This window comes from Neodiprion lecontei, chromosome 1 (assembly GCF_021901455.1).
Source record: "Neodiprion lecontei isolate iyNeoLeco1 chromosome 1, iyNeoLeco1.1, whole genome shotgun sequence".
Classification (NCBI taxonomy): Eukaryota; Metazoa; Arthropoda; class Insecta; order Hymenoptera; family Diprionidae; genus Neodiprion; species Neodiprion lecontei.
Genome location: NC_060260.1, coordinates 32,087,783 through 32,113,986, shown reverse-complemented (window position 1 = coordinate 32,113,986; position 26,204 = coordinate 32,087,783). Strand labels below are relative to the sequence as shown.

Sequence of the window (26,204 nt, the reverse complement as noted above, 5' to 3'; positions counted from 1 at the left end):
CTCTCGTGTTCATGGATGACCTGTATATTTATCGTATTTAAAATTAAACGGAAGAGATGTTTTTTTTTTTTGGTCCTTCGATGAAACCTCTCCGGGCCGCTGCAACTCGGATTGCCAGATTACTTACTGTTACTGGAGATCTCGAATTCGTACCTTCCGTCTGACCGCGTTGCTGTAACCCTCCTTATACTTGAACCACACGTCGCTCCGCGATAAAGCCTGCCTCGTTCCAGGAGATACGCTATTGTTCTGTCCGCCGGTAGATTCCTGATTCTGGGGTGACTTTTTGACCACCAAACGTCCGAAGAAATCGAGATATTGCTGAAGAGAGAATTAACAATCATCCTATGCACGTCTCCTTTCTTGCATTTCGCTTGTGTCGTTATTCTAAATTCCGTGTACATGCCGTAACGTCAAACCTCCACAGCCAAACAACAATCAATGCAATGGGTTTCGATGCGATTAATCTTCGGACAAAAAATATCGTCCCTAGTCAGTTGGGTTGGCAAACTTTTGGCGGGTCCTTTTAATTTTGGCGACAGAGAGTGACCGAGGTTCCGACTGAGCCATCGATCACTGTCGACGTCGACACCGTGTCAAAGTGAGTTTTAAACTTGATTTTCTCAACCTGTCAAACATCGGTATAACTGCAGCAACAGCAGCATCAGCGTGTAGTCCCAGAGAGTTTCTATACATGCTGGTCTAATTCTATCGTTAGTTGTTTATGAGCTGCAGATCGGAGCTGGCAGCTGCACGAGCCAAGAAAGATCGCGTATATGTATATACAGGGGGTATAAAAACTAACGTAATTTCGAACGATGTTAAGAGTAAAAGCTTTATTTCATCCGGGATTTGGTGGGGGTGAGTTTTTTACGCCTTGGCAGGTCCGAGGCCCCGCACACATTCAAGAATGATGCAGTGTATTGTATAATCGACGTAAGATTTTTACATGTAGGTGTAGATACGTGGTCAGCCCGGGGGTTGGAAGAAAATACGCCAGAAAGAACGAGAAGATTAAGTGGGGATCCGGGAGGATGAGGAGGAAAAGAGAAGGACAGGGCGAGGGTAGAGGATAAGAGGGAAAGCGCGGGGATGGAAAAAATCAACTTTTATTTGCCGGCAACGTCGTTAAGGGTAAGTGGAGGACCAGCGGACGTGAGGGGTTGCCGAGGGAGTTGCGGGGATGCCCGGGGCGAGGAGAAGAAACAAGAGGGCGCCTGGACGTCGCGGCGCCCACCCTCCCAGTCTTCAAATTTTACTTACACGTAAACGTACTTTGTTGTTCCTATTTACAACACGTATTTACGTTATCGACGAAGCAACGGTCTTACCACGGAAACTAAACTCATAATTTCTCCTCCTTTCGCAATTTGTAATAAACGCTGTGAATGCAACGTACCCGTGGTCTTCGACCTGACAAGCAACGCAGCGTGAAATTTCGTGTGATAAATTATTCCGTCCAGGGTGTTGAAGTAAGACGACATACCTACATATAATACGTTATATATTTTAGCGCGCGTAAAACTAGCCCGAGAGTAATAAAATGTCGTCGACGTTTCTGGTCGTGTACCAGAAGCATTATCACCGGAATGGTGGACGACGCCTGGAGGTAGAGGAGGAAGAAGCGAAAGAGGAAAAGGAAGAGGACGAAGGGATACGGGGAAGGGGCGGAACGGCCAGATTGCGACGTCCGGCGTCCCGACGCTCCACGTAGCGCCGCGCCGCCGCCATAGACTTGAACCCCTCGCGACGCCCCCGCGATTACGTCCCTTTGGTTAAACTCGACTACGGTTGCGATCCCTGCCCAACCCACGCGATTCAACCGTCTATTTCATCCGTCCGTCCACAGCATCCGTCTTTAGCCATCCGAACAACCGACCGCCGCGATCCGCCGGACGATGATGCCGTTGTTCTGTGTCCCTAATGTACCTACGGGCTATTATACCGTTTCTATCCAACGTCGTACAGACACAAGCGCTATGCCATCCGCGTCTCTTCTAGCTTCGTAGCGTCTGTGCTGCGGGACAAGATGGGCGGAGAATGAGAGGGAATAGAAGGAGTAGATGGCATTCCGCCGTTCGGAGCAACGGACAATCGGGTGGGCCGGACGTCCGGATTGACAAATTAATACGAGGGAACTTTTCCGTTTAGCTATAGGTGTATGTTATATAAACGTGGAGAGATGTCGGAGAGAATCGGCGCATAGCTGTGCAATTTTTCTGCACTTGTGTTTGCCCGCATACATCGTTATCCGTACGTATAATATACTCGTATACATTCCCGGTGGTTGCGGACTCGGGTCAGGGCACGCCGAGGGTGTACTAGCGATTTCTCAAGAACCATCTGGACAATATGTACGCTGGATTAATAGTAAGTGTTTGTACTCAATACCGAATGCCCCTTGACAGGGTGATTATGCCGAAACAGAAACCAGCGGGGCTTGTACGTGTGAAATACGTAGAATGAAATTTTTATATCTACAGATGCGGAGAATTTTCGGGAAAAAAAGTAATTCACAGCACTGCAATTCTCGTTTTGAACCAAATGAAGAATTGTTTTTTATCAGGCGCACGAAAAGTTCTGCGATTTAGAGCAACTATGGTTTCTTGGTTTTCGGATTTTCATTTTTCTTTAGAGTGGGGGATGATTTTATTATCAGAGAATAGAATTTATTCATCCGGAAATATATTGACAATGATATCTATTGCAGGACGTTCAAAATCGCTCCAAGCTTTGGGAAAAATCAAGACAGGAGAGCAGCGATGTGTTTTTTTTTTTTTTAAATTTCAAATCGACATTTACCTAGCGCCCAAAGAACATACATACCTATAACCTAGTACGCCGTAATGCGTGGACAGCTTTTTTGTCATATCTCTGCCGATATTTACCAACGTGAAATTTGACAAGATTTCAACACAAAGTCAATTTACTTGCAATTATCAGTGTTTCTCAGAGTACAATACTTCCACGTTATAAAATGAAAAAAAGAAAAAGGAAAAATACGTGGTTCCACGTAAGTTATCGTACAAGTTTTGAAAAAAGATGGCGTGCCATGTTGCACCGTCTGGGTTGATTTGAAAGTTCAAGAAGAGCGGGAGGGTGGCTGGCGGAGGCGAGGAAGCAGAGAGGCGATACGGATAGAGAGGCATAGGCGGGTACGAGAGGCTATTATGCTCGCTCGAGCGAATCCCTATTAAAACGTGTTTACACTGGGCTCAGGGTTGACTCAACCCTCTTGCTTCACCCCCGCAACGTACTCCGCTGACACTCGCCTCCTTCGTCTCGACGCTGCTGGTGCACGCAGCATCCACCGCAGCTCGTGCCGTGCACAGTGTAAACCACCCCTCTCCTTCAGCCCTCGGCCATCCCATAGTAATGCCTATCTAATTGTCGCTTGTATGAATAGTGAATCCCGAAGCACTCGGGAGCCACCAGGCAGATCCAACCTCGCCCAAGGGGAGGGGGATTCTCCTACGGCCACCGAAGTATCACGTATGATATAAACGCACGCTCTGCATGCGACCCCCGTTCCGTCCTACGGACTCTGTAATGTACGTTGTACCCGTGTGTGCCTGTGTATGCAATAGTTGTGTGACGACGCGTTCGGACGACGGTGTCTGGTTGAATTACCTTCAATTGGTAAAGGACGTATCTTGTACGAGTAGTTTTTGAAGCGTAAAATATTTAATGCGGTTCTTAGAATTACACGCATTATGAACGATGGAAGATATTTGATAAATTAGAGATAATATATATAATCGAACGTAAAGAATTGATCTTTTATGTTTCAATTAAGTTGAAGTCAAAGTCATTGAACGGGGGTGGGGGAGGGGGGAACAGCTCGTACGATCTGAAATCATACTCATTTTTAGGAGTTATTTTTTTTTTTAAATAAAAAATGAAAACACTTAGAGCAGTTTAAGTATGAGGGCTTTACTGTTTATAGTTTCCAAGAACATTTTAGCGTTTATTCATTGAAATCAATAACAAAATGGCGGCATAGCGCGTACAAGTTGCGAACGATCGCGTTTTCAATCCGGTGACGCAGATTCCTCGGTTCATTTTTATCAGATCGATTTGAAATTTTGACACAATCTTTAAAACTTTTTTTATCGATTCGAGCTCACGGCTGGATTTTTGAATTTCGATTCGAACAAAAAAGCTCCTAAAAATAGGTACGATTTTAAACCTTCCAAACTGTGCCCCCCACCGTCCTTAAAACGAATTGAGAAGCATGCGTATGCACCTAGTTTAGATTTTATAAAAAAACCACAATAATCAATTTTTTAGTAACTTACTAGCCGATCACCAAACTAAGAGCGGGGAATCGTAAAGAGTTTGAAAAAACTCCAGCCGTCGTAGAGAATAAGTGAATTCAATTTATGAACAGACTATATAGACATTAAATATATATCACATACCAGCTAATCTATATTGTCATAGCGAGCAATTATACGCCGTTATTGCTAGTCGACGACGATTAGGTTCGACGAATCGCTTCTTCTGGTGCCGCATATTTGACCCGGGGCATCAGCAGGCCGGCGGCCCGTTTCGATATCATAGATACGTTATACCTAAATATATATACAATGTCGCCTATGGATACTGTGAGATACGACGACGATGAAATGGAAATTGTCAGGGAATTATTTGAACATGATCACAGTATCGTTACACAGTTTAGTTATCCGAAAATTCCAAAACAGCTCCGATTACTATTTGGCGTGCAACAAACAGGATGAAGGATGAATTACAATTCTGGATCGCATTTTACAGATCAACTCGATGGTTGTTTGAATTTTCCGATAAATTGGAAACTCCGGGCTAATGTGGTTTGAAAAAATGTTGCTATGTTCGTTTCTACAATGAGCGATGAAAATATAACGATTCCTAACTTTCTGTGATAGAAATTGTATACCGTATAAATGTTGCAAATCGAATAGAAATTCAATCGAGAAATCGACGCCCGCATAGTCAAGACCTCAAGTTTTGCCAAACTGAATTACCAACTTATCTCTGGATCGTAAATTGCTTTAAGTATATACCAAATTACCAACCAACAAGTAATTTTATTTACACAATTTAACCTTGTTTTTAATTCCGTACACTGTAATTATCGACGAAAATTGAATCAATGGTGAACAATTTAGCTCTCTATTAGAATTTCTCCGTTGTTTCATCCGAAAGGAAAGAAAAAGATGTAATGAAGAATCGTAGAAATTTTATATATATATATTTTATATAATATATATATATATATATCGTATGGCGAATTAGTTTATATATTGCAATAGTTATTATAGCTATATAATGTATGTTCAGACATCGGCGGTGTTTCACGCGATCACTCTGGTTAAATTTGCACAGAGAAAATTGCGCTCGGATTCTCGAAGTATAATGACATGGCGTAACGTACCAGAAACCCAACCCAATCCCTCCGTTAATCAAGACCAAAGACAATTTCGGGAGTATTGTAGCTCATCTCAATATAATAATTGTATTGGAAGCGATAATTAATTTTGATTAAAACCCCCCGTCAACCGTCCCAAGATTTACGATCGCCGACATAATTTACAAGACACGTGCGGCAGACCTAACTAGTAACTCAGATTCATTAATGCTGATATTAATTTGCCAAAATTGCAAATGGCGAAATTTCAGCGCTGATACACTCGGCTTATTTGACAGTTTAAGCGACGTTATACACAATCACCAGCTATTCCATGTGTGTATTACCAATATTCTTACGTAAAATAATTTGCCAACCACCAAAGAGACAGTAATTTGCGACAAATTTTTGCAACGAATTGCAAACGGTAGAGATCTGAATGAGAATGAACAAACTCACATGTGATTCCGGCGTCACCTGCGTTGTGATCGGCTGCAATCTTACCAGATGATTTGGTACCGTCGGTGTGCTCGGCGTATCCGAATTTTTCTGTGTTTCCGGTGGTTTCACAGACGCTCCGGCCTTGATATTACTGTCCGATATCGCGGTGGCGACAACCTCGTACTTCTTCAGACGGGCAGCCTCGATTTCTCTAACGAGAATCTGTTTCACAGCGTACGTAAGACTGCGCCGCGTTCTACAATTCGGAAAAGTTCCAACCTCTTCCAAGTTCCTGAAAAATGAAAAATACGAAAAGTGAATAAACAAGCAACTACCCAGTTTTCTACCGCGTATAAAACCAGAGTAGATTACTGTACACATCTCTGAAAATGAGAACGGGGGTTTCTTTGTTTGAGAATGGTTCAGCTGTAAAGAGCAACGAATCAAGAATCCCGGTCTTTTGATGCAGGGGAGATCAAGCTGAATTCAATAACACACTCACGGTTCAAGATTGTAGACGTAACCACCCTCCGGAGTTTTGTCCTGGAACAGATTAAGCCCCAGGTCCAAAAGAACGTTCACGAGCCTGACAAGATCGGCCCTCTCCGCGTGAGAGAATAGGTGGTAAGAAACGGACCTTAAGGACGGCGTGAGTAGATCTGTGAGGAGCGGGGCCAAATCGAAGACCAAGGCCATTTTATCAATGCCAGAAGCCTGCCGGGTCACCCTCAAAATGGCGTTGGTCCGAGCTAACTTTTGGTTCACCTGTAAACAGCGATTTTTTCTCTCTCAAGGAATGAAAATTTAAGTGACCGACCAAATGCAGGATAAGAAGGTGACGTTCTTCTGAACGCTTATTCGTTCGCAGCGGATTGTAGCGGTTAAATTATGCGTATACACCGTCGAATTTCAATTGAACGTTTTAAAACGTTCTATTGAACTTCGTCGAAGCGCATAAATGTAATTTACAATGTTGACGACACGTGCGCACCAAAGTCGCACCGTCCTCGTTTAAAAAGAATACACAGATCAATTTATGCAAACGGCAATATCCACGGAGCGAACAGCAATTTCTTTCCACATTATGCGATCCCAACTGATGCGATCGCTACGACGAGTTGGCATGACAAAAAGAGAGAAAAGCGGGTATATATCTCGACCCATCTTTGTACCTCCAACCTGAATACCTTGTACAGATGTAAAGCGGAGGTTTTTTTCATCCGTCGACAATTTTTTACCTTGCGCTCTCGTCCGCGTTGAGAGATAAAAAAGGCATGTAAATATCTCCGTATCACAGAGCAATTATCTCGGGGAAAATGAGCTTTGCTTAGTCTTGGAGAAGCCGGACGTAATATTCGCGAAAGTGGCTGACAGAAGGAGGTATGTATTATACATATAGAGTAAAAGGTGTTTCACACGTGTTCGGCTAAGAAAAAATTATAAGTAAATCCAGGCACGATACCGTGAGTGAACTTCAATCGTCCTCGACGTACACGAAGTGCAATGTGCATCGAACGACCGCCGTTAACCCGTCGCTTTCGCATGACCTTTACATTCATGCAATCGACTCCGCGCCAATTGTTGCGCAAAAGTGCAGCGTTTCACTTTATCCAGTATTCCTACAGACCCGACTTCGCTGGTTTGTTAATTTTACGAACTTACTGTACCTACGCATGAAAAATTATCCGCAAGCTTTCGAAAGTGCAGGATATTTGCAATAAGAGTTTGACTCCGGTACAGTATGAGAGAAGGAATTAACTACTGATTCTTTCATAAGCACGAACTGGATGGTTCACCCTAATCATAGACATTGTTATGTCGTTTCTTTTCTAGCTTAACAAGGGGCGAGAGATATTTTCATCTGTCAACCTACACACGTGAAATATTTTTCTTACACAGCACTGACTTCAAATTGATGCTAAGAATCAAAATTAAGTATTTGAGTCGCGCAATGATTCACCTTCGTGTGTAACGTATGTTGCTTCAGGCGCATCCGTGACACATTAGGCGCCGATTATTTATTATTGTAATTCGCGATTATATTATAAATACTTTGTGCAGAAGTTAGCTTTGGCGCATAGCCAATAACACACCATTAGAAACGATGAAAATTATATCACGTCTGATAAAACGGAGCGTAAATCTCAACTTAAGCATTAACGTTGGTACAGTAAGGGAAACAAAACTTTTCAAAACGATTCCAAAACATTCATTTATCGATTCGAGTACGGATTTCAGATGAATTTCTGTGAAACAATTGGAACAGAAGAATCGTAAAATCGCGCGTTCCCGAATAGCTGATGATTGGTGGATTAATTACCAAGCGTCTGGAAAAATCGCGAGCACGTGTGAATCTCTCTTAAGGCTCGGATGTGGGAGTAAGCGTAAAGCTCATAAGGTTGGAGGGGAAAGGGGCTCGGGGAGAGGCGTGTATGGCAGGGAAGGGGGATGGGCGGAGGTCTAAGCTGAATAATTCAAGCTCTCATTAGGGCGACAAAAGCACCCTGATGGATAGCTGCTTGGCTTTGCTGACGGTCGTGCAGCATACACACTGCAGTACGTATATAAACGTACCGCATAGGCAACGGGTAGAAACACACCCCGAGCTGACACCACTACGCGCTCTCTTTACAAGCTAAAACACAACACGACTCAGCTCAACTCGACTCAACTTCGCCTTTGTTTTATTTCGAATGTTCTTTCATTTCTTAAAAGGTTCTACCTTGATAATTAGCACAATGCGCGGCCGTATTAATTATTACGCGCGCTAATTACGGGAGGATAAATCGCTTGCAAGGGGTAACTACAGGGCTGGGGGTTGAAGAGACGAACGGGGTGGCCGCGCGGAATGGCGAAAGGGACGCGGGGGCGAGCGAGGAGAGGGAAATAGCCATTACCGTTATTGCCGCAACAAACGTCCAACAACAGCGATAAATACGCGGAGTGCCTGACGTTACAAATGTCTCTCTATCTCTTCGCCCCCGTCTCTCTCTTTCTCTCTCTCTCTCTCTCTCACCCCATCTCTCTCAGAGTTATGATTATTTACAAATACAAAACACCCCGCGACTGGAAGGGTTAGTCTGGATTTACTCCGGTTGATTTGCCCGCGTATAAACAACGTCCCTTGATGTGAAATTCGAAGGTACCTTTGTAATAATGTACGTAGGTGTTGCGTACGGTCACCATCATCGCCGCGGAGGACCGAGGTGGCTGCCACCTGCCAACTGGCATCGTTGTGCGCCAGCCGTATAATCAGAATTATTGCAAATTGGATGAAATCGAGTAAGCCGGTTCGGCGGTACCGCGTTAAATCTCAATTTCAAATGAATATCCATTATTACTCGTCTCGAGAAGAAGACGGCACGGCGCTGCGGAAAGTGACGTCTTTTGATGCCGGTCACCAGACAAACTCGATGCAGCAATTAACTAATGAACGTTATACTGTAAATGTCATCTTTTACCTTGCATTTAATTATTCATATCGAAGGTGTGTCACGGTGCAAGAGCAGGAATAATAATTATGAAATTTAGGTGTAATTATACAGGAATTTGAACTTCAAACAGAGCGGTTCTTTACTGGCTAAAATAATTTACGCTAATTATTAAAACAGTCGCGTCAATCACCATGAACTGCCTCCTAGGGAGTATTATAACATACTGTTGGTTCACTGCGAAAAGTCAGCCAATTTATCATGAATATATATTGTGATATCTTCCAAGAAATTACCGTATAAACATTATAAATCAAATGTATAGTAGAAGCAAATTTTTAATACAAGCAGTTATAGTGAATATCTCCGTGGAAAATATGTTCCGGGAAATCGTAAGGTCACTTAACTTTCGAGTGTACCAATTCGTTCAGTTCCCAGGAAAACAAACTTTGAATAATAGCAACATGTTAGAAATTCTATAAGGATTTCCACTTTACAAATCCTTTATGAATGCATGTGTGATACGAGATATTTCTTAAAATAACCGACCTTATTCAGCTATCACGAAAAAGTTAATGCACGTTTGGACAATAACAAAATTATGGAAAGATACAAAAGGCAATTTATGTTTTTACACTCACCTCTTAAAAATTCCGGCTGTGTCAAAAGTTTTAGTAAATTGTACCGCCGAAGCTTCAAATTTTGAATAAACCATTGAACAGGGGAATCGTCCAAGTCAAGTCTTACTTACCTCATTTTCAACAGTAGGGTAGGTGAGCTTTGGATTCTGAATTCCAGCGAAAGCAAAATGCCAAGCAACAAATGCGTAGTTTGAATAAGGCATCAGATTCCAGGTCTGCTGAGACATCACAGTGTCGTTTAACACATCGTATAACTGAAACCAGTCCAAAGCTGCGGCGACGGTCTCCATTCCTTCGTCTCGAAAAAGTATCTCAGGATAATTATGAAACACACCTCGTACTAGGAGGTCTGTCTCCCCTGAAAAAAAATTGCATTTCTCATTCACATTGAAATTTCCAACGATATTCTTAGCTTTTCAAGCTTCAGACAATCTCTTAAACTCTTTGCAATCTAAAAACAACGACAATAATAATAATAATATTCTCACCGCCGTATGCCACTTGTAGAATTCTTTGAATCCTCTCCTTAATATTCATTGGCCCAATTTTGTCTCGTGGCACCTGCAATATCTCTCTCCAACAATCGAAAATTCCTCGCCTAACATCTTTTGGGGCGATAGATACTTTCTGGCCAGCCTTAATTCCACCCATGTACTGCAACGCTCCAAGACAAGCTCTTACATCGCACCCTGATTGCTCTGCTAAGCTCACAAGGGCACTAGGATCAGCATTTAGTCCCTGCCTGTGCAGTATCTCCATCAAACGACCAGCCAATCGTCCAGCACTGACACCACATACTGGAATTACCAGGGCGATTTGCCTGAGAGCCCTTCAAACAACAAATTACAAGATTGTAAGCTGGATGAAGAACAAATTCACTATCGCTTCAGCAATTGGCTAAATTTTCATCCCAAATCACTTTAAAATAATGAATAACTTCTGAAATAACATTTACCTCAAAGACGGAGCATAAGCATCATTGCAGATACATATAATCGGCCTTCGACAGCCTGTCGATTCTTTTTTTTCTTTTTTTTTCTTTCTTTTTGGTAGTTGATCAGTATCCTCTTCGAGCTTGCCATGAATGAATTTTAAAAGAATATCTATCGACGCTGGTGGGGCCCCGTCTACTTCATCCATGACTAGACAATTTGGTTTAGGGTTTTTCCCCATGACAGCCTTCATTTGTGTCGCAGAGTAGAGTGCTGCCCTTGAAAGAAATAAGCAAAACGAAATGAAGTACGATTTAGCACCAACTTATAATGTCGGTTTCAAAAACATGTGAATTTTTTGACGATTGTCTCTACATATGAGATAAAAATTGGTCGCTTGAACATACTTGAACTCTTTGGTGCCTCTGTCTGAGCTTGCATTTACATCAATAACATTGTATCCAGCGTGTTTAGCTGCCAAATGTGCCAAAGTAGTTTTTCCCAACCCAGGGGGCCCACTCAGCAATACTATTCTAGGTACTGGAAACCCTTTCTCATCTAAGCCCTCGACAGCTGTGTTACTTTTTTTTTTATCTCCAAATTTTGGCGCTGTTTTCATTATTCTACGTCTGACGGGGTCACGATGGAATACGATTTTATCCCACAACTTTAACCAGCGAAGGAAAGTTCGATTTACGCCCTCCTCCGAGAGAAGTTCCATGTATTTGTGAGGACGGTATTTGTCAACCCATAATTCGTGACCAAACGCGGCTGGAATCAACTCTGAATTCCCAGATGCCTCACTCATTTTCTTTGCAGCATTCACCATCTATTGAATCAATATTATGTGTCATTACAGAATAATTAGTATTGCATTGAATTTGCTTTTCATTCCCGAAACAACTATTCCATTTTAATTCTACTTACGATCTCTTCAGCTTCTGCCTTCAGCTTACTAAACGAAACGGACAAAAGGCCAGATGCTGGACGACTTTTGACTACAGTACATTTACTATCACTCTTCACCCTTATGTAAAGACGTTGACTGTCACTACATCGAGTGACGGCGACAAAATTCCAATTTGGAACTCTCATAGAAATTGAATCTTTTTTGCTATCTCTGCATGTAAGTAAAAAAGCGATTAGTAAAGGGATTGTACAAAATTCAGAAATTGATATACTGATACTTCATCAGTTACCTCGGAAGGTTGGAATTTACGTTCATGGGCTTCCATTTATCAGCTTCCCGTTTTCTGCCAGCAACAATTTTTTTTATGATTTCTACTTCCTGATCCCAACAAAGTTTCTTCACCTTGGGCTCACAACATGCAACTGTGAAATTTGAAATTATTCATCTATTGGATTTTAAGACTGAGCCAGGATTGAATGGAAAGATCCTGGAGATTTCAAACAAATTTAGTTGAATTGAAAAAACAAGTAAATTAGAATGAACGTTACCATCTTGAAAATCTTCATCTCCAATCAGGTCCTTAAGATCTCCAAATAAATCTTCAATCGTACGTTTATTGCTAGTAGTGCTCGGCTTATCAAGACCATTTTGCGTAGGTAAATTTACGCTTTGTGACTGATCAAGAGGAATTGGTGCTACTTCTATTCTTTGCGACGTTGGCTTCGCAGTGCTGACTTCACTGGTCTGGGAAAAGTTTAACTGCTTCTTGCAACTTTTTCCTGTAAAAAAACAGTTTGCGAATAGAAAGATTTTCACGCCTCACCAGTTTGGAATAGTGGAAGAAATTATCAGAATAAGATTTCAATAATATATCAGAATCAGTACAATTTTCTTTCTTATAACGGCTGTTCATCTGATTTTTGTTTCAGTCTGATGCAAAATAATTTAAGAAACATTGAGAATACACATTTTTATAAACGCGAAAATGAAATCCAACAATTTCTTCTTGCAATAGCGAAATTCACAACGAAAATATGAAATAAACCGCTGTGAAAAGATTGGTTAGGTTTGGTTAGGTACCTCAATTTTTCAAGTTGGCAACAATCAATCCCGGAATAAAGGAGAAAAATAGTGAACAGGGTTCGCTTTTAATCTAAGAGACTAGAGAACGGTGAATGTTTATTTGAAACCCTTTCAATTTTTTGGTGAACTACATCTCATGTTTATTATCCGTAGAGGTTATGTTTTCTACCTTCGATTTCCCTCAAAATCTCGTACTCATCTTCGTGAACCAAATCGAACTCCTCGTCAGGGTCTGGAAACTCGTCAGCCATTTTTCAAATCGTCTGGGTAAGTGACTAACTTATTAATTAATTCAAACAGACTAATCCGATAATTTAAACAGTTTGTCTTTCATAACACCATCCTGTCAAAGCGCGCGCGATAATTTCCTCGACGGCGATTCCAGAATCAGCGGCGTTGCCGTCGAATCACGTGACACTGACCACGTGACAACAGCCACGTGACACAAACCACGTGACAGCAACCACGTTCTGTGCAGCTGTTTCTTCCTCTGTTTCAAAGTGGCGTGTGAATTCAAACATTCCCAAAAGCCAGACGCGATGGAGTCGCGACTCATTTACAATTATTGAATATATTTAACACTATGTTTAAAAAATTTTATGGCAATAATTATCCGCCAATTAACTGCATGATAAAAGCGATATCGCAGTGTTGATGATTCGCTTGAAATGCAGGAGAAACTTTATACTTCTGATGAATTAGTGAGTCTAATGTGCAAAAAGAGTGTGAGGCGGTTACGGTTTACGGTCAGAGTGCATCTGGACTATAATCGAACTCGCGGAAAAACTTTAACAGCGTAAACGCGCGTATGAACTAATGAAGCGGGGTGAAATAAAACGCTTACCATGCATTGTGCTTGATTGAGCCATTTGGCATGATCTAAAATTTTCAGCCATGTGATGAGAGGTGTGGATCTTTTTTTTTATCTGTGCCGTGTACGATATTTTACGAAAATTGTTAACCATTTGGGTAACGTAACGTCAGTTTAGCTACGGTGGTTAGTTTCTAGTTGAGCAACGTCGATCAGGATAACTCTGCGAGCCTCTATTCGGCGCAATTTACGGTAAGTAAATACAATGGATGTAATCATCCACCGTATAATGGCTTAACCAACGCGCCTACGCAGTTTAGAAAAGATAAATTCTATTCTCCGTAAGAACAACGTCGATCTTTTCACGCGAAACTTTAAAATCAGCAATAATATTTTCTATGAAAGGCGATACAGGTTATAAGCACGTGCACAAGTATTACATACGATTATACGTCATAGAAGAACGCGTTATCAAAACAGTTCAACTTTCTCGGTATTAAATACGCTCACACTTTGTTATCGATCATTGACGAACAGGCACCGAACGTGCAAGCGAATAAGTAAGGAGGCCAGAGAGTCATTCTAGGGGTCAAAAATCACTTGGACTGATAAGAAACTTCCCAACCGGCGATACGTAGCATCACTTTTTTCTAACATGCTCAATTCGCTCGTGGCCGCGTAGAGTTAGTGGCTACTGGGTATCCGGTAGAAACAAGACGCAACTGACATCCAGTTTGCACCAGAGTAATAGCTTCATTCCAACGTCTTCTACCCACGCCGACGTCCCCGTTAAAGTGAGCTGGCCGTACTGTCAACAAGGAAGTTTCGACGCCCGAGGAAAGCAAGCGGCTGCAGAAGCCTCAGGCATATCCCGTCTGCGAGTAAAGTAAAACTGGTATGCAGGTTTTGCTTTTTTCGAGGTATTATTTTTGCTCGGAATAATTTTCTCACGTAACATAATCATCGTGTTCGCATGCTCGTAAAAGGGCGCACGCGTCACTAGGGTTGTATAATGCGATAAGATCAGAGCCGTTATAGATTACCAGCATCGTCGAATGGGTTGTAATAAAAAAATTTGAACTGTTCAAAACTTGGTCCCTTTTTTTGAAACATCACATTTTCCACTCAAACGTGAATCAGTTTGAAATCAATGTGAAGAATTCGTTTCTGGAATGCAGTACTAACTTCAATGTGACCACTGACACATATTTATGTATACATATTTAGAAGAACAATGGTACAAGTCTACGTATAAGTCCTAGTCTTCTGATGTAACAGTAGGTATGATTTTTATCGGAACCCACCCATCACAACTCTGGTAACAAGACACTAAACTCATTGTCAGTGCCTTTCATAACCTGCGTTAAGCGAAGAAAGTAAGAGGCAGTGAAATTGCTGAAAAAAATGGTCAGCCGGTTATATACATTATACAACGAAACAGTCGGTGAAATTTTAAACTTCATACATTACGCTTATCTAGTTTTACATTCAATTTTATCACCAATTGTAAGTCTAGCAAAGTGTTCGTCTATAGATATTTAAGGCAAAGAATTACACACTGTATCTACACCGACAAACCCAAATTAGCCACGCGCACACGACGCAGCTTTCAAGGTCTCCTCGTCCTTCTTTATAGATAGAATTATACGTAAGGTTTAGATTGAAATATTTCTTAAATATTCTATGGAGATCAAATCAACTCCTTCGATTTATATAATCATATACAACTCGGATCGAGCATAAACGAAACGTATACGGCATAGAGAGGTACAGATAAAAAAACACAAGCATGCATGGTTAAAAACTTACAAAGGTTTTTCTGCGATTTGATGTGTATAACAGAGTACGAAATGCCTGAAAGAACCAATAATATTTACTTTTGGTTCTTTTTCTTCATTATAAGTATATCTACTCGTATATTTGTACGGGATATAATGCTTGGTAAATGCTTCACTGTTCTACCTCTGGGCTATAATTTACCCGGTTTTTCATTGTGTACCGCAGATTAATGGTTTCGATGCGTTGACTGCATTATCTGAAAATTGCAATGAGCATAACGCTACTGTAATATTATACAATCTGATTAAATTCCGTTTCCTATAATAGCACCAACATCCCGCGAATGAAGAATAGACTTCCAGCAGCATGTGCGTCGAAGCGTGAAGTAACGGTTGAGTGTCTTTTAATCACAATTTTTTTTCAACAGACAGAATTCCATAGTAGAAAATATGCCAAAAACAGTATTACTGTATTAGTCTAGACCTGATAACTTATGATTAGAATTTTCTTTATCCACCTATAAACTACCAAAAGTACTCGGTACATGATTTTCATTTTTATCCTCCGACGAATGCCTTTATTAATGCCTCGATTAAGCGTGTCGCCAATTTCCGGTGAGAAAACCAATAATAATCCGAATATGATGACGATATCGCGAAATTCAGTTCGGTATTATTAATTCGCCGAATGCCAAGAGATCACGGGGTTGTTCGTGTTTTTGTTTCCGTGGCATCAAAGTGTAACCGGTTAATGAGAACTCGAGGGTTCGCATCGGAACGTGTATCCTTTTTTCACATTTTGATAGAACCGATGACTCGCGAAGTCGAGGGACCCGGAGCACTTGCTCGTCGTCGTAGTCGGGCAGGAGCGACAGTTGAGGACAGCCGAGAAACCCCCTCCTGTGCAGCGATAGTCCGTCCCCTCCAAGCTGGCTGCCCTCTCGGTCGCACTGGTTCCCAGCCAGCGATAACGCCGGCCTCAGCTAATAATTATTCGTGTTTATTCGTAGGACGAGGAGTGACTAGCAACTGTGGAATACCGAGCGCTATCCGAGCGACGGCAACGTGGTCCCCGAGTGAGGAAAATCGTTCTTACAGACGCGCATAAAACGAAGGCTGACGAGCAACGGGGAGTACGACAACTGGAGAATGGTGCGCTCGGGAAAGCCGGTGGCCATCACCGTCACCCTGGTCTACCTCTTGGCACTCTTTGGTGAGTATAATCCCTCCTCCCTGAGTTTACCGGTACCCGTCGGTCCCCGTCGGTCCCCGTCCCCATTGATTCCTCGGACAGACAGAAGGGGACGGTGGGGGAGTAAAAAGAAGGAGGGAGTCGTTGAACGGGTCCGTTGATCCTCCTTCTCCTCCTTCTCCTCCTTCCCCTCCTTCAGCCATTCTTCGCGATCAATGTGTACTCTCCATCCTGACATTCAGTTAACGAGTTTCGAGCGTTAAAACCACAGCGGTGACGGCGGCTTTCATGCTCGTCGTTCGTTTTATTTTTCTTACGTTAAAAATGTATCATTGCCTTGTTTGTTCGCGGTATTTCCATCCTCGGTTATAATTTTCATCCGAATTTCCAGGACTCGTAAACTTTAACGATAATGTTTTCATTCTGTCGCAGGTTCCTACTGTCGAATGGCTCCAGGTAAATATGCACACAATCGTCGACGCGTACAGTAAGTTGCAATTATCCATTTCCGGGGATACATTGCGCGTTTATCTATAATAGACCGGTCCGGCTACTTCCCGTCACACCGAACCCTCACTCAGAAAACCATCCAAATAGTCCGCCTCAGGGACTTGACGATATCACTCGGCAAATCGGAATACAAACCAACGCTTAACTACACCAATAACGCGACGCTACTCAAACCGAGTCTAGACTCTGGACTCTGCAGTGTCCTAATCGCATTACCGGCCACAGGCTAAACATGAGATGACCGAATTCCGTCTGCCCGCCTGACGATGGCCTGGAGTAAGGTGTCCGATGAATTTTCTAGTTTACAACTAGACTCGAATGACGCATCCTATCTTTCCTAGGCAATTGACCGACTGTAATATAATCGCATGTGTTCGTAAACGGGGTTTCGGGAGACCGTTATAACGGCTGAAAGAAAGAGACGAAAGAAAAACAATAACAGACAAAGAACAGGAAAAAAATCCGAAATGGCACGCGAAGCAAATGGGCCCCTTGTCATTTATAACATGAAATACGGAATAAAGGGCGGGAAATTGTGGCCGCCTCAATACGGCCGTTGCTCCTCGTATAGCGGCAGTATTCTACCCGAAGATTGACCGGAATTCCTGTTACGAGTGCCTGACTTTAAAGCATGGCAGAACATGTTACACGAGGTGGAGCGACTACGTGAGGCACACTTCAGGCTTGGATTGACCAAGGCCAAAGCTCGTACCTTATTTCGAATGGATCATTTTTTCATCATTTTCAATGCCTGCTCGGTCGTTGAGTTTCCTTTTTGAGTATAATTTGAAACGGATAATATATATTAAAAAAAAAAACGACAAGATGTTTGCCGAAAATTTCAATACAACGTTGGGAGTGATAACTTAATTATTTACCGTTCGCATTCAAACACAAGTCCCGACGTCAAAATTACTGTGATACGTAGTTCCATGTAATTATTCTGACGTAAAACTCTGAAGCAATAATGCCTTATCTTTTCAACGTTGAACTTTAATCCATTCTCGGGTTTTGATTTCGTTCCGTTATACCGCAGTTCGGCGGTCCCAATACTGAAACGAAATACCGCTAATGATAACTTACCAACATCATAGGTATGTGTGTATATGTTGCATACTTTTTTTAATGTCTTTCCTGCGACATAACATTCTCGATAAATCTAATTTTCGACATAACCAACCTCACAGTTCGAGATAAAGATTGATAAGCTTGTTTACATATTAACAAAATGCGAACCGATAGAATGAATTATTTGTGAAAAACAAGAGTGAATTGCATAAAAATATCGAGCCTAACGCGTTGGTGGTTACCTCAATATCAGTCGAGATTTGCACGATTTCAATTCCTGCCAATTTCAAAGTAGAATGCCGGATTGGATTGGATTTTAAGTGTATATTGCCCGTGGGTGTATTTCATCGATTGACCTGACGCGATAAATATAAATAGCACTTGATACGCTTGTTGAATGGATAATGGAACAGGATTGATAACCATGTGCAAGGCTGACGAAGATTAACTGCTGTTTCATATGAGGTAAAAGTGAATGCATGAAGCAATTTAAGGACTGGAATCACGAATGTTCGTCACATCGTGGAAATGGACCTTTACGCTCTCTCGACTACATCGCGTACTTTCCACGCACATATAACATATACAAACAAAAAGTAGGAGTCAGACGCACTTAACGGTACCAACGATCGTGGTCGGGTAGATCTCGAAAGTGATTCAATACCGTGAGCGAATACACGCACCTAAGTGGTTTCTTAAACTAGCAACAATATTACAGACGGGTGTAAATCGGTTTCGGAGTAGACCGTTACAGTTCACACACTGGAAAGTATATTTCGCTATCGATCCTCATCCCGTGTAACTGACGGATGCGAAAAAAAAATTCCGTTCGAGAAGCACGTGCTTACGTGACGCCTTCGGCAAAGCCATAACCAGTTAACTATTCAATATTGCCAAAAGAGGAGATCACCTGCCTCCGATAGTATAACGATCTTGATGATTTATTCATATCGCCGATATAGCGGTGACCTGTACTTCAACAACAGGGCGACCGAGGAGCGTCAAAGGCGCCCGTATCAACCGCACGAATACCACCACGAGATTATACACTAGCCACGAAGTCCGATTATGTCCTGGTCACGAAGCGACCGTGTGCGTTGCTCACCAACACATGTCAGTTGGCCACTGTCGAGAACCCAGACGATACTCAGTCGGCTCGCGAACTCTTCGACAGTCGAACCGTATTCTGTAGACCCAACGAATAACTTCGCCTTGACGGTTAATGTCACAGTATGAGTATTTCGGAGTAGGACTAATTCACCTGACACCTTACCGAAATCGGCGATAATTAGACGATGGCAACAAGAAGATCGTGCAGTGGTTTCTTTTTGATAATTTTAGCGGTGGCTGGTGCGGCGAGAGGATGGACCCTGGGCAGTGGACTCAAATACAAACTCACTACTACGCTTCTTTTCAAAGAGGCCGGCCCTCCAAGGGCCGGAGGAGACGTCGGCTTTCAGCTTACCGGTGAACTCGCCGTGACCGCGGTGTGGAAGGACCCTAACGACGCGGACACCCTCCTGCTCAGAGTCGAGGTAAGACGATCTCAATTTAAAACATGTTACGTACCTACACGTGGTGAGAAGGAGGCCAGTATGACAGGTCGCAACTATGTGTTTTCGGTTTCTTTATGCCAGCACGATGCTCTTGGGATGAAATTACGCTTTGTGCCTTCGATTGATCGGCGAATTATTACCATATTCCTATGTAGACTTGATTGCTGTTCTTGAGGGATTTGTTTCGATGAATTAGAACGAAAGGTGTGCATAATTGATGACCAGCCGATCTGTTCCTGCTTAACGCGCTGACATTTCCTTCCACGAGTGACGTGGGCACTGTAATTTTTATGAAGGTTTAAATTTGCCGATGCGTCACTAGTACGCGAAAAAACTTGCCACCAATTCCGTTGTGAGCTAATTGTGAAACTTTAAAGCGCTCTATTATTCCACTCTTATGAATTTTTGTATATCCATTCTCAAGGCTCAGTTATAATTAGTAGAAATGGAATGTTCGCGATAAGGATGGCTGATGGCTGCAACTTGCTGACGATGAGTTGGTATACTTTTTTTTACATCATTTTTTTTACAATAAAACGGATAAAGTAATCTTCATGCATATCCAATGATGATTGCGGGACTTTGAGCGTCACAACTACAGGGGAACTATTAACGTTCGAATCACGTGTCAGCTCATATGCACATCAATAGCTCGCATTCACCCGCATAGCAATAAGCTGACGAATCTTTTTTACTACTAGGTCGGTATAATGCAGACGTAGAGGATACGAGAGGATATCCATAACGTTTTAAAATACACTGGTAAGCAATTGATTGGCACGTGGGAACCTTGAGGATTTCGATGACTTTTGGACTTTGAATACATTGATTCTCTGAAACTTTTGAATACTACATTAAATTATCAGCAATAAATTAGAAACTCAAATGCAGGCAATAAATTCATCTTATTATTAAACATGAAATGAAATGATAGTAAGCTGACACCATGTAGAACGAAATTATTATTTACGAATGTGGCATATAATTAAACTTGAGTTAATTATTAGGTCATAGTGTTTTAGGTCATTGCTAGGAGTATAAATGTATTCAAGTAATTGCCTATGCACATACGCGATGTTGCACGTACATCTAATTTGCGATATGGAAATTGTTAATATTTCTAGACTTTTCATGCTCTCTACCACTATCAGCAATATCTGGAGATTTAATCACAGTCACTGTTGCGTCAAGGATTCTATCCTAAGTCAAGGATAAGTCAAGGATTCTATCCTAAACACTTCGCGTGTGACCGATTTTCATTGGTCCACGTATTTCATCACTACCAATAGAAATTCAACACACATGGCTCGGGTTAGACTATTATTCTCTTTCTGGGACGGGAATCGATCAAATTACCCTAGTGAATCTGGAGGCAAATATTTACCAAGAAACTTCAATATTTTCAGCTGCTGTCACCGCAGTTATGGATCAAGTCCCGTAAAGCACCAGAGCCGGAAGGTTTCATCGAACACTCCTCGAGGCTGGACGATATTTCGAAAGGACCGGCCCTCGTCCTATGGCAGAAGGGCGAACTGGGCACTCTGTATCTTGACCCATCGGACGAAGCGTCAACTGCAAACCTAAAACGAGGATTAGTCAGTCTTTTCCAATACCGGACTCTGGATGGCGATTACTTGGAGCACGATGCGTCGGGACTTTGCAATGTTACCTATCTATCCGGTGGACCGCACAGACTGATGAAAGAAAAAACTTTCTGCGCGGACAATTCGCTGCCCCCGAAGAAACAGCACTCAAGTCCGGTCTTTGGGGTGAAAGTGGAGAGCCTTCGCAGAGCAGAGTACGATCTGATCTCGGGTCTTTTGCCTAAATCCATTCTCAACGAAGAAAGACACGAGATGAGCCTAGCAACTAAACCAGAAGCCAGCACTGCCGTCAGTTCGCAGCAACTTCTTGAGCTCGTCCCTGGGAAGTTGGAGGCAACACCAGTAGTCGCCGAAACTGTCAAGGATGCCATTGTTCTACTAGAACCCAGCTTCAGAGAAAGTTCCATAAGCCTGCAATTGGAGCCTCCTACGTGCCCCGATGCCGGTTGCGTTACGGTTTGTTGATTTCCATGAATTATAGTGTAATACAGGATGGTCACCACCCAGTATAGTATACATGAAAAACCTACCATTTGTTCCACTTTAAGGAAGATCGTTCAACGTGATATCTTTACGGCGTGGAATTTTGTTTAAAAAAAATATAGTAAGATTGCATGCACTAATACCGATGTTCTTTTTCAGCTGGGTCAAGTCCTCGATCAAAATCGTGCAGCACTCGCCGAATCGGCTCTGGGATCAACAAAATCTGCCCTAGCATTCCTTAAACTTTTACCCTTGGTGAGGGAAGCTTCGATCGACGACCTTGCCAAAGTTCTAAAGAGTCCTCGATACCGAGAAATAAAAGCTCAACTTTTGGACGTAGTAGGATCAGCGGCGACACCGACAACCCACAAGGCAGCTATGAAGTCTTTACGGCAAGACGAAATCGGCGATGATACTGAGAGATACTTGTGGGCGTTGTCCATGGCACCAGTGCCGCATCCAGACGTCGTCAAAGACGTATTGAGAAGATCAGAAGAGACGCAGCAGAACGAGAGACTAGCGGAAACCCTGGCCCTGACCGCAGCCGCTTTAGCAAGACAGGAGGGCTCTCCGGCGATCATCGAGAATGCTAGGGTCAGTCTTGAAACCGGACTTGATACTTGCACCGGGGAGGAGTGCAAGCTTCGCTTCTTGAGGGCATTGAGAAACCTGCGGAGCAAAGCGGCCATTCCAACGCTCCTCAATTACGCCTTGAATGGCACCAAGGCGACGAGCGTTGTCGCTTGGCGAGCCCTGGGAAATCTGCAACGGGAACATATAAATCTGGAGGTAAGAACCGCGGCGAAAAGAGTTTTCTATCAGCTTGGAGGGCCTAGAAAAGACAGTAGCGCGAGGACTCTTGCTCTTGACATCATCCTCGAAACCAAACCGACAAAGGATGAACTTCAGGGTCTAGTTGAGTACCTGGCAAACCAGGACCCAGCCTACGAAGTGCGAAGGTACCTCAGCCAGCGCTTAGACCAGCTGGCTGAAAAGGACGACGACTTTGCGATTAACTTGAAGGAGGCGGCGAGAGCCGCTGCTGGAAAAGTAAACAACTATCACGTTGCGGCTCAGAAAGGCTTAAGCACGGCGTTCACGAGGTCGTTCCTCGAATCACCGGGTAGCAACGGGTCTCTGGTTACCATTCAAGAAGTTCACTCAGGTCTCCTGAAGAGAGGTATCGTCGACGTCGTTCTGGAGACCGACGCTCATACCCAGCAGATCTTTTCCCTGGGACTATTCGCCGGTGGTTTGGGCGGATTCGTTTCCTCGTCTGACAACGAAGTCAACGGTACCCCGACTGAAGAAGAAGTAGCAACAGCCGGCATGGAAATCGCACTTCTCGGAGTTGGAATACGCCCGTTTGTCTTCTTCTCTGGACAAGGCGAGCTCATGGGCCACGTTTGGTCAGGAACAGCGTCGACTCGGACATCAGCCTTTCAAACACTTGCAGCCCTACATCATCACAAGGAAATGTTGCCTCTGGCTTCCGGCTTCCTAACGGAAATCGACGCTGAGGGTGCCATCAGCTTCGATCTCGCTGGTCAAGTGCAGCTGAGTCTTTGGTCGAGGAACGCTCAGTCCTTGGTTGAAATGGCAGCTGGTGTTGCCGTCCACGGAGCCTCTAGGGTCCGCTCAAAATTCGTGCAAAGTACAGCGGAATTCACGCTGACTGTTGAGCCGAAACTCGAGCTCTCTACCGACCTTGACTTTTCGGGTCCAGTATCGTTGTGCATGAGACTCACACAGCCCCAGTCAACAGCCAGACATCATGTTTACAAGATTGAGAGGATACCCGGGAGCAGACATAAGTTGAGAAAGACGAGGAGGTCGAGGGTTTCGACCCCGGCAAAGTCGTACCTACTGAACAGAAAGAATAGCGAAATGTGCTCAAAAGTGTTCGCATCATAGTGACTGAAAACTGTTGATTTTTTATTTTTACGAGTATGTATACGGAGCAGATTTCTCATAAGGTGAATTACTATAATCTGTGTGTGTATTGTGTTAAGGAACGGTGATGAACAACGTGGTTCGAGAACTAGTTAACACTACATGAGTGTACAAGAACACTCTGTATCCTCGATGTGTTTTTGTACCATATATACTGATTATGTTGATTGATTAAATTTATATTGTTTTACGAGTAACAGTGTCATTTTATTTAGAAAATATATTATTTACAAATACATCCCCAGTTTGCTAGTGCTTCTATATCTTTACTCACGTACATGATGAACTATTTGGTAATGCACTTCGCGCTTATTGCTCCAAATCATTTGAACCGCGAGAGTAGAAGTTAGATAAAACCTTCCCTGAATTTGAACGAATAGAGTTTATGTAATTAAGGTAATGTGAGGTTTGCATTCAAATTTTAACTATTCGCAATGTCTGTTAAAATTAGATCAAAACCTTACGATTTAATATCTGATGAAGGAGCTTGACAACTGACAAATAGGAATATCGACTTTTCTGATATCGTAAAGTATCCAGCTACAAGAATTTAATGTTGTAATATCTCAAAATAATCGCAGAGAATGTAGTCTCTTCGGCACGAAGTTTCCGTTAAACGTAGCATTCATCAGCACCGTAAAGAAATTCATCGTACTGATATTAGATCGTATTTCTCATACTTAATAAGGATAGTCAAAACTCAAAGGTAGGTATATACAAAAGAAAATCTAAATTCGCAAGTAAAAATAGCTACGTATTCTACTGGGTGTTCCCAGCACACGTGTCTGATACTCATACACTGCTTGAACTTGCATTCGACCGATCTCAATATTATTAGAAGCAAAGCAGTTCTGGACTCTGTCCTCTTATCTGCAGCCACACTCTGCCACCACCATGTCTTCGTATCCATACTGGTAAGTCAGGGTTCCCGTGGCATCCATGTAAAGCAGACTGGTTGCACTGAGCCTGGTTGGGACACAGCACGCTCTTCCGACGGGTTTATTGTTGTTGTTAGAATTGACGTTGGCTTTGGCTTCATCGGCGGCCTGAAACGCGGCGTAAACGAGGGTTTGGACGATCGCGTGTTTCGTAGGACTGAGATGGTCACCTAGTGGGTAAAAGCACTTTCCGACGCACTGGTAGGCGTCGTAGCCCTTCGGAGCAACGACCCACTCGTCGTACGATATTGTGGAAAAGTCAACGTACAGAGACCGTTTGCGGCAAGCGTTTCGACGCCGGCGTCGGGCGGCGTCGTTTTTCCACGTAGTAGTGACGTCCCCTTGTTCCTCGTCGACGGTCGACCGCGGTCTTCGGTTCTTCGGCTTGCTGTAGCTAAGCAATAGGATCGGTCCTTCACCTCGATGCCAACCATCAACTCTACCGCGTACCCGAAGTCGCAGTACGTCACCGATTCGGCCGAGAACCGCATCGGTCACATTGAATCCTCTCCAAGCATCGTCTCTTCGTGGCCGGTGAACTTGGTCCTTCCAAGGCAATCCGTCGGCCGAATGAACACGGAGAATCATTCCGGCGGCCCCCATAAGCTCGGCCGCTTCCAGAACCTCCCCAGGTTGTGTGATCGGCACGGAGAACTCGAGGACTCTTCCACCATCATTTGACAACGGCCAAGAGATGTGAGCCGGTTGAAGAGCTCGCACGATGTCAGCGTCGGGCCGACGATGGTAGAGCCGCAACATGTATCTCGAGATCGGTTGGCGATGATAAATCTTCGCGGGCCCTCTCACGGTGTGCTTTGCTCTCGCGGTCTTGTTCACAAAACGTTGAGACACCCTGAGTTCGGATGACGGTAAGGTGAGATCGACTTCGAAGGAGGCTCGTGCCAGCACTCTGGTGGACAACCAGGAAAATGGTGCTCCCGTTCTCCAAAGGTAACACATCGCGAAAAGGGCCAGAAACAACATCGGCCAGTACTGTGCCGACGTCCACATTCTTGAAAGACGTATGACGATTACCGGCTCACGGACTCTGAAGCGCAAAAATCCAGGAAAACTTCCATCACGAGTCACCGCGAACTCCCCAATTCCTTACCAGACGCGGTTCAAAGAAGTTCTTTGAAAACGACAACGTGCGGTGGAGCCATCCGGCCCGAAACTGGAGTCGATGGACCCCGTCGTCGAAGCCCCTGAAGATGAGGCTGAAGGGAGTCCTCAAATACCCGCCAATCCATGCCACGTTCAAAATTGCCGCTGTAGTTTGTCTTATCGAACGCAGACCTCCACTTGACCGAACGTCTACCCTGGACGGCGTCGCCCTCGCAGCGAGACGAGAGATGCCAGGCTTATCGCCGTCGCGGCGTCACGTCGAGCCATGCGGCTGTGGCTCCCCATTCCAATGCAGGGGTCGCGCGGACGCCGCGCATCGATTCAGCCCGGTGACGTCATACCGCGAACGTAACCCGAGG

The 26,204-nt window shown here is 43.5% G+C and overlaps 3 protein-coding genes across 5 annotated transcripts; 1 reads left to right on the top strand and 2 right to left on the bottom strand.

Annotated features, from left to right (window-relative positions):
• LOC107219443 (chromosome transmission fidelity protein 18 homolog) lies at window positions 1–13,280 on the bottom strand. The gene is made up of 11 exons (XM_015657668.2): window positions 12,997–13,280; window positions 12,293–12,523; window positions 12,034–12,166; window positions 11,762–11,954; window positions 11,242–11,663; window positions 10,858–11,112; window positions 10,391–10,731; window positions 10,013–10,260; window positions 6,333–6,595; window positions 5,849–6,122; window positions 1–321 (listed from the first exon to the last, which is right to left on the bottom strand). The coding sequence occupies exons 1-11, from the start codon at window positions 13,076–13,078 to the stop codon at window positions 130–132; spliced, it is 2,634 nt and encodes an 877-aa protein (XP_015513154.2). The 5' UTR covers window positions 13,079–13,280; the 3' UTR covers window positions 1–129.
• A 478-nt stretch (window positions 13,281–13,758) lies between these two features.
• Window positions 13,759–23,979, top strand: LOC107219418 (microsomal triacylglycerol transfer protein). 3 transcript variants are annotated; one of them, XM_015657633.2, is made up of 6 exons: window positions 13,759–13,890; window positions 16,427–16,629; window positions 17,041–17,064; window positions 19,528–19,721; window positions 21,149–21,802; window positions 21,989–23,979. In XM_015657633.2, the coding sequence occupies exons 2-6, from the start codon at window positions 16,566–16,568 to the stop codon at window positions 23,741–23,743; spliced, it is 2,691 nt and encodes an 896-aa protein (XP_015513119.2). In that variant the 5' UTR covers window positions 13,759–13,890; window positions 16,427–16,565; the 3' UTR covers window positions 23,744–23,979. The 3 variants fall into 3 exon arrangements, with proteins under 3 accessions (XP_015513119.2, XP_046591979.1, XP_015513118.2); XM_046736023.1 differs by lacking the exon at window positions 13,759–13,890 and adding an exon at window positions 14,355–14,558; XM_015657632.2 differs by lacking the exon at window positions 13,759–13,890 and adding an exon at window positions 14,380–14,533.
• Window positions 23,777–26,105, bottom strand: LOC107219390. Its single transcript, XM_015657590.2, has one exon. It carries the CDS (start codon window positions 25,729–25,731, stop codon window positions 24,649–24,651), a length of 1,083 nt encoding a protein of 360 aa, XP_015513076.1. The 5' UTR covers window positions 25,732–26,105; the 3' UTR covers window positions 23,777–24,648.
• Between the last annotated feature and the right edge of the window lie 99 nt (window positions 26,106–26,204).

Coding starts and splice junctions, on each gene's coding strand:
- LOC107219390 (XM_015657590.2), bottom strand. CDS start 25,731: ATGTGGACGTCGGCACAGTACTGGCCGATGTTGTTTCTGGCCCTTTTC.
- LOC107219418 (XM_015657633.2), top strand. CDS start 16,566: ATGGTGCGCTCGGGAAAGCCGGTGGCCATCACCGTCACCCTGGTCTAC. Junction 17,065..19,527: donor CTACTGTCGAATGGCTCCAG/GTAAATATGCAC, acceptor TGATAATTTTAG/CGGTGGCTGGTGCGGCGAGA. Junction 19,722..21,148: donor CCCTCCTGCTCAGAGTCGAG/GTAAGACGATCT, acceptor CAATATTTTCAG/CTGCTGTCACCGCAGTTATG.
- LOC107219443 (XM_015657668.2), bottom strand. CDS start 13,078: ATGGCTGACGAGTTTCCAGACCCTGACGAGGAGTTCGATTTGGTTCAC. Junction 11,113..11,241: donor AGAGGCACCAAAGAGTTCAA/GTATGTTCAAGC, acceptor ATTTCTTTCAAG/GGCAGCACTCTACTCTGCGA. Junction 6,123..6,332: donor TACGTCTACAATCTTGAACC/GTGAGTGTGTTA, acceptor TTCATTTTTCAG/GAACTTGGAAGAGGTTGGAA.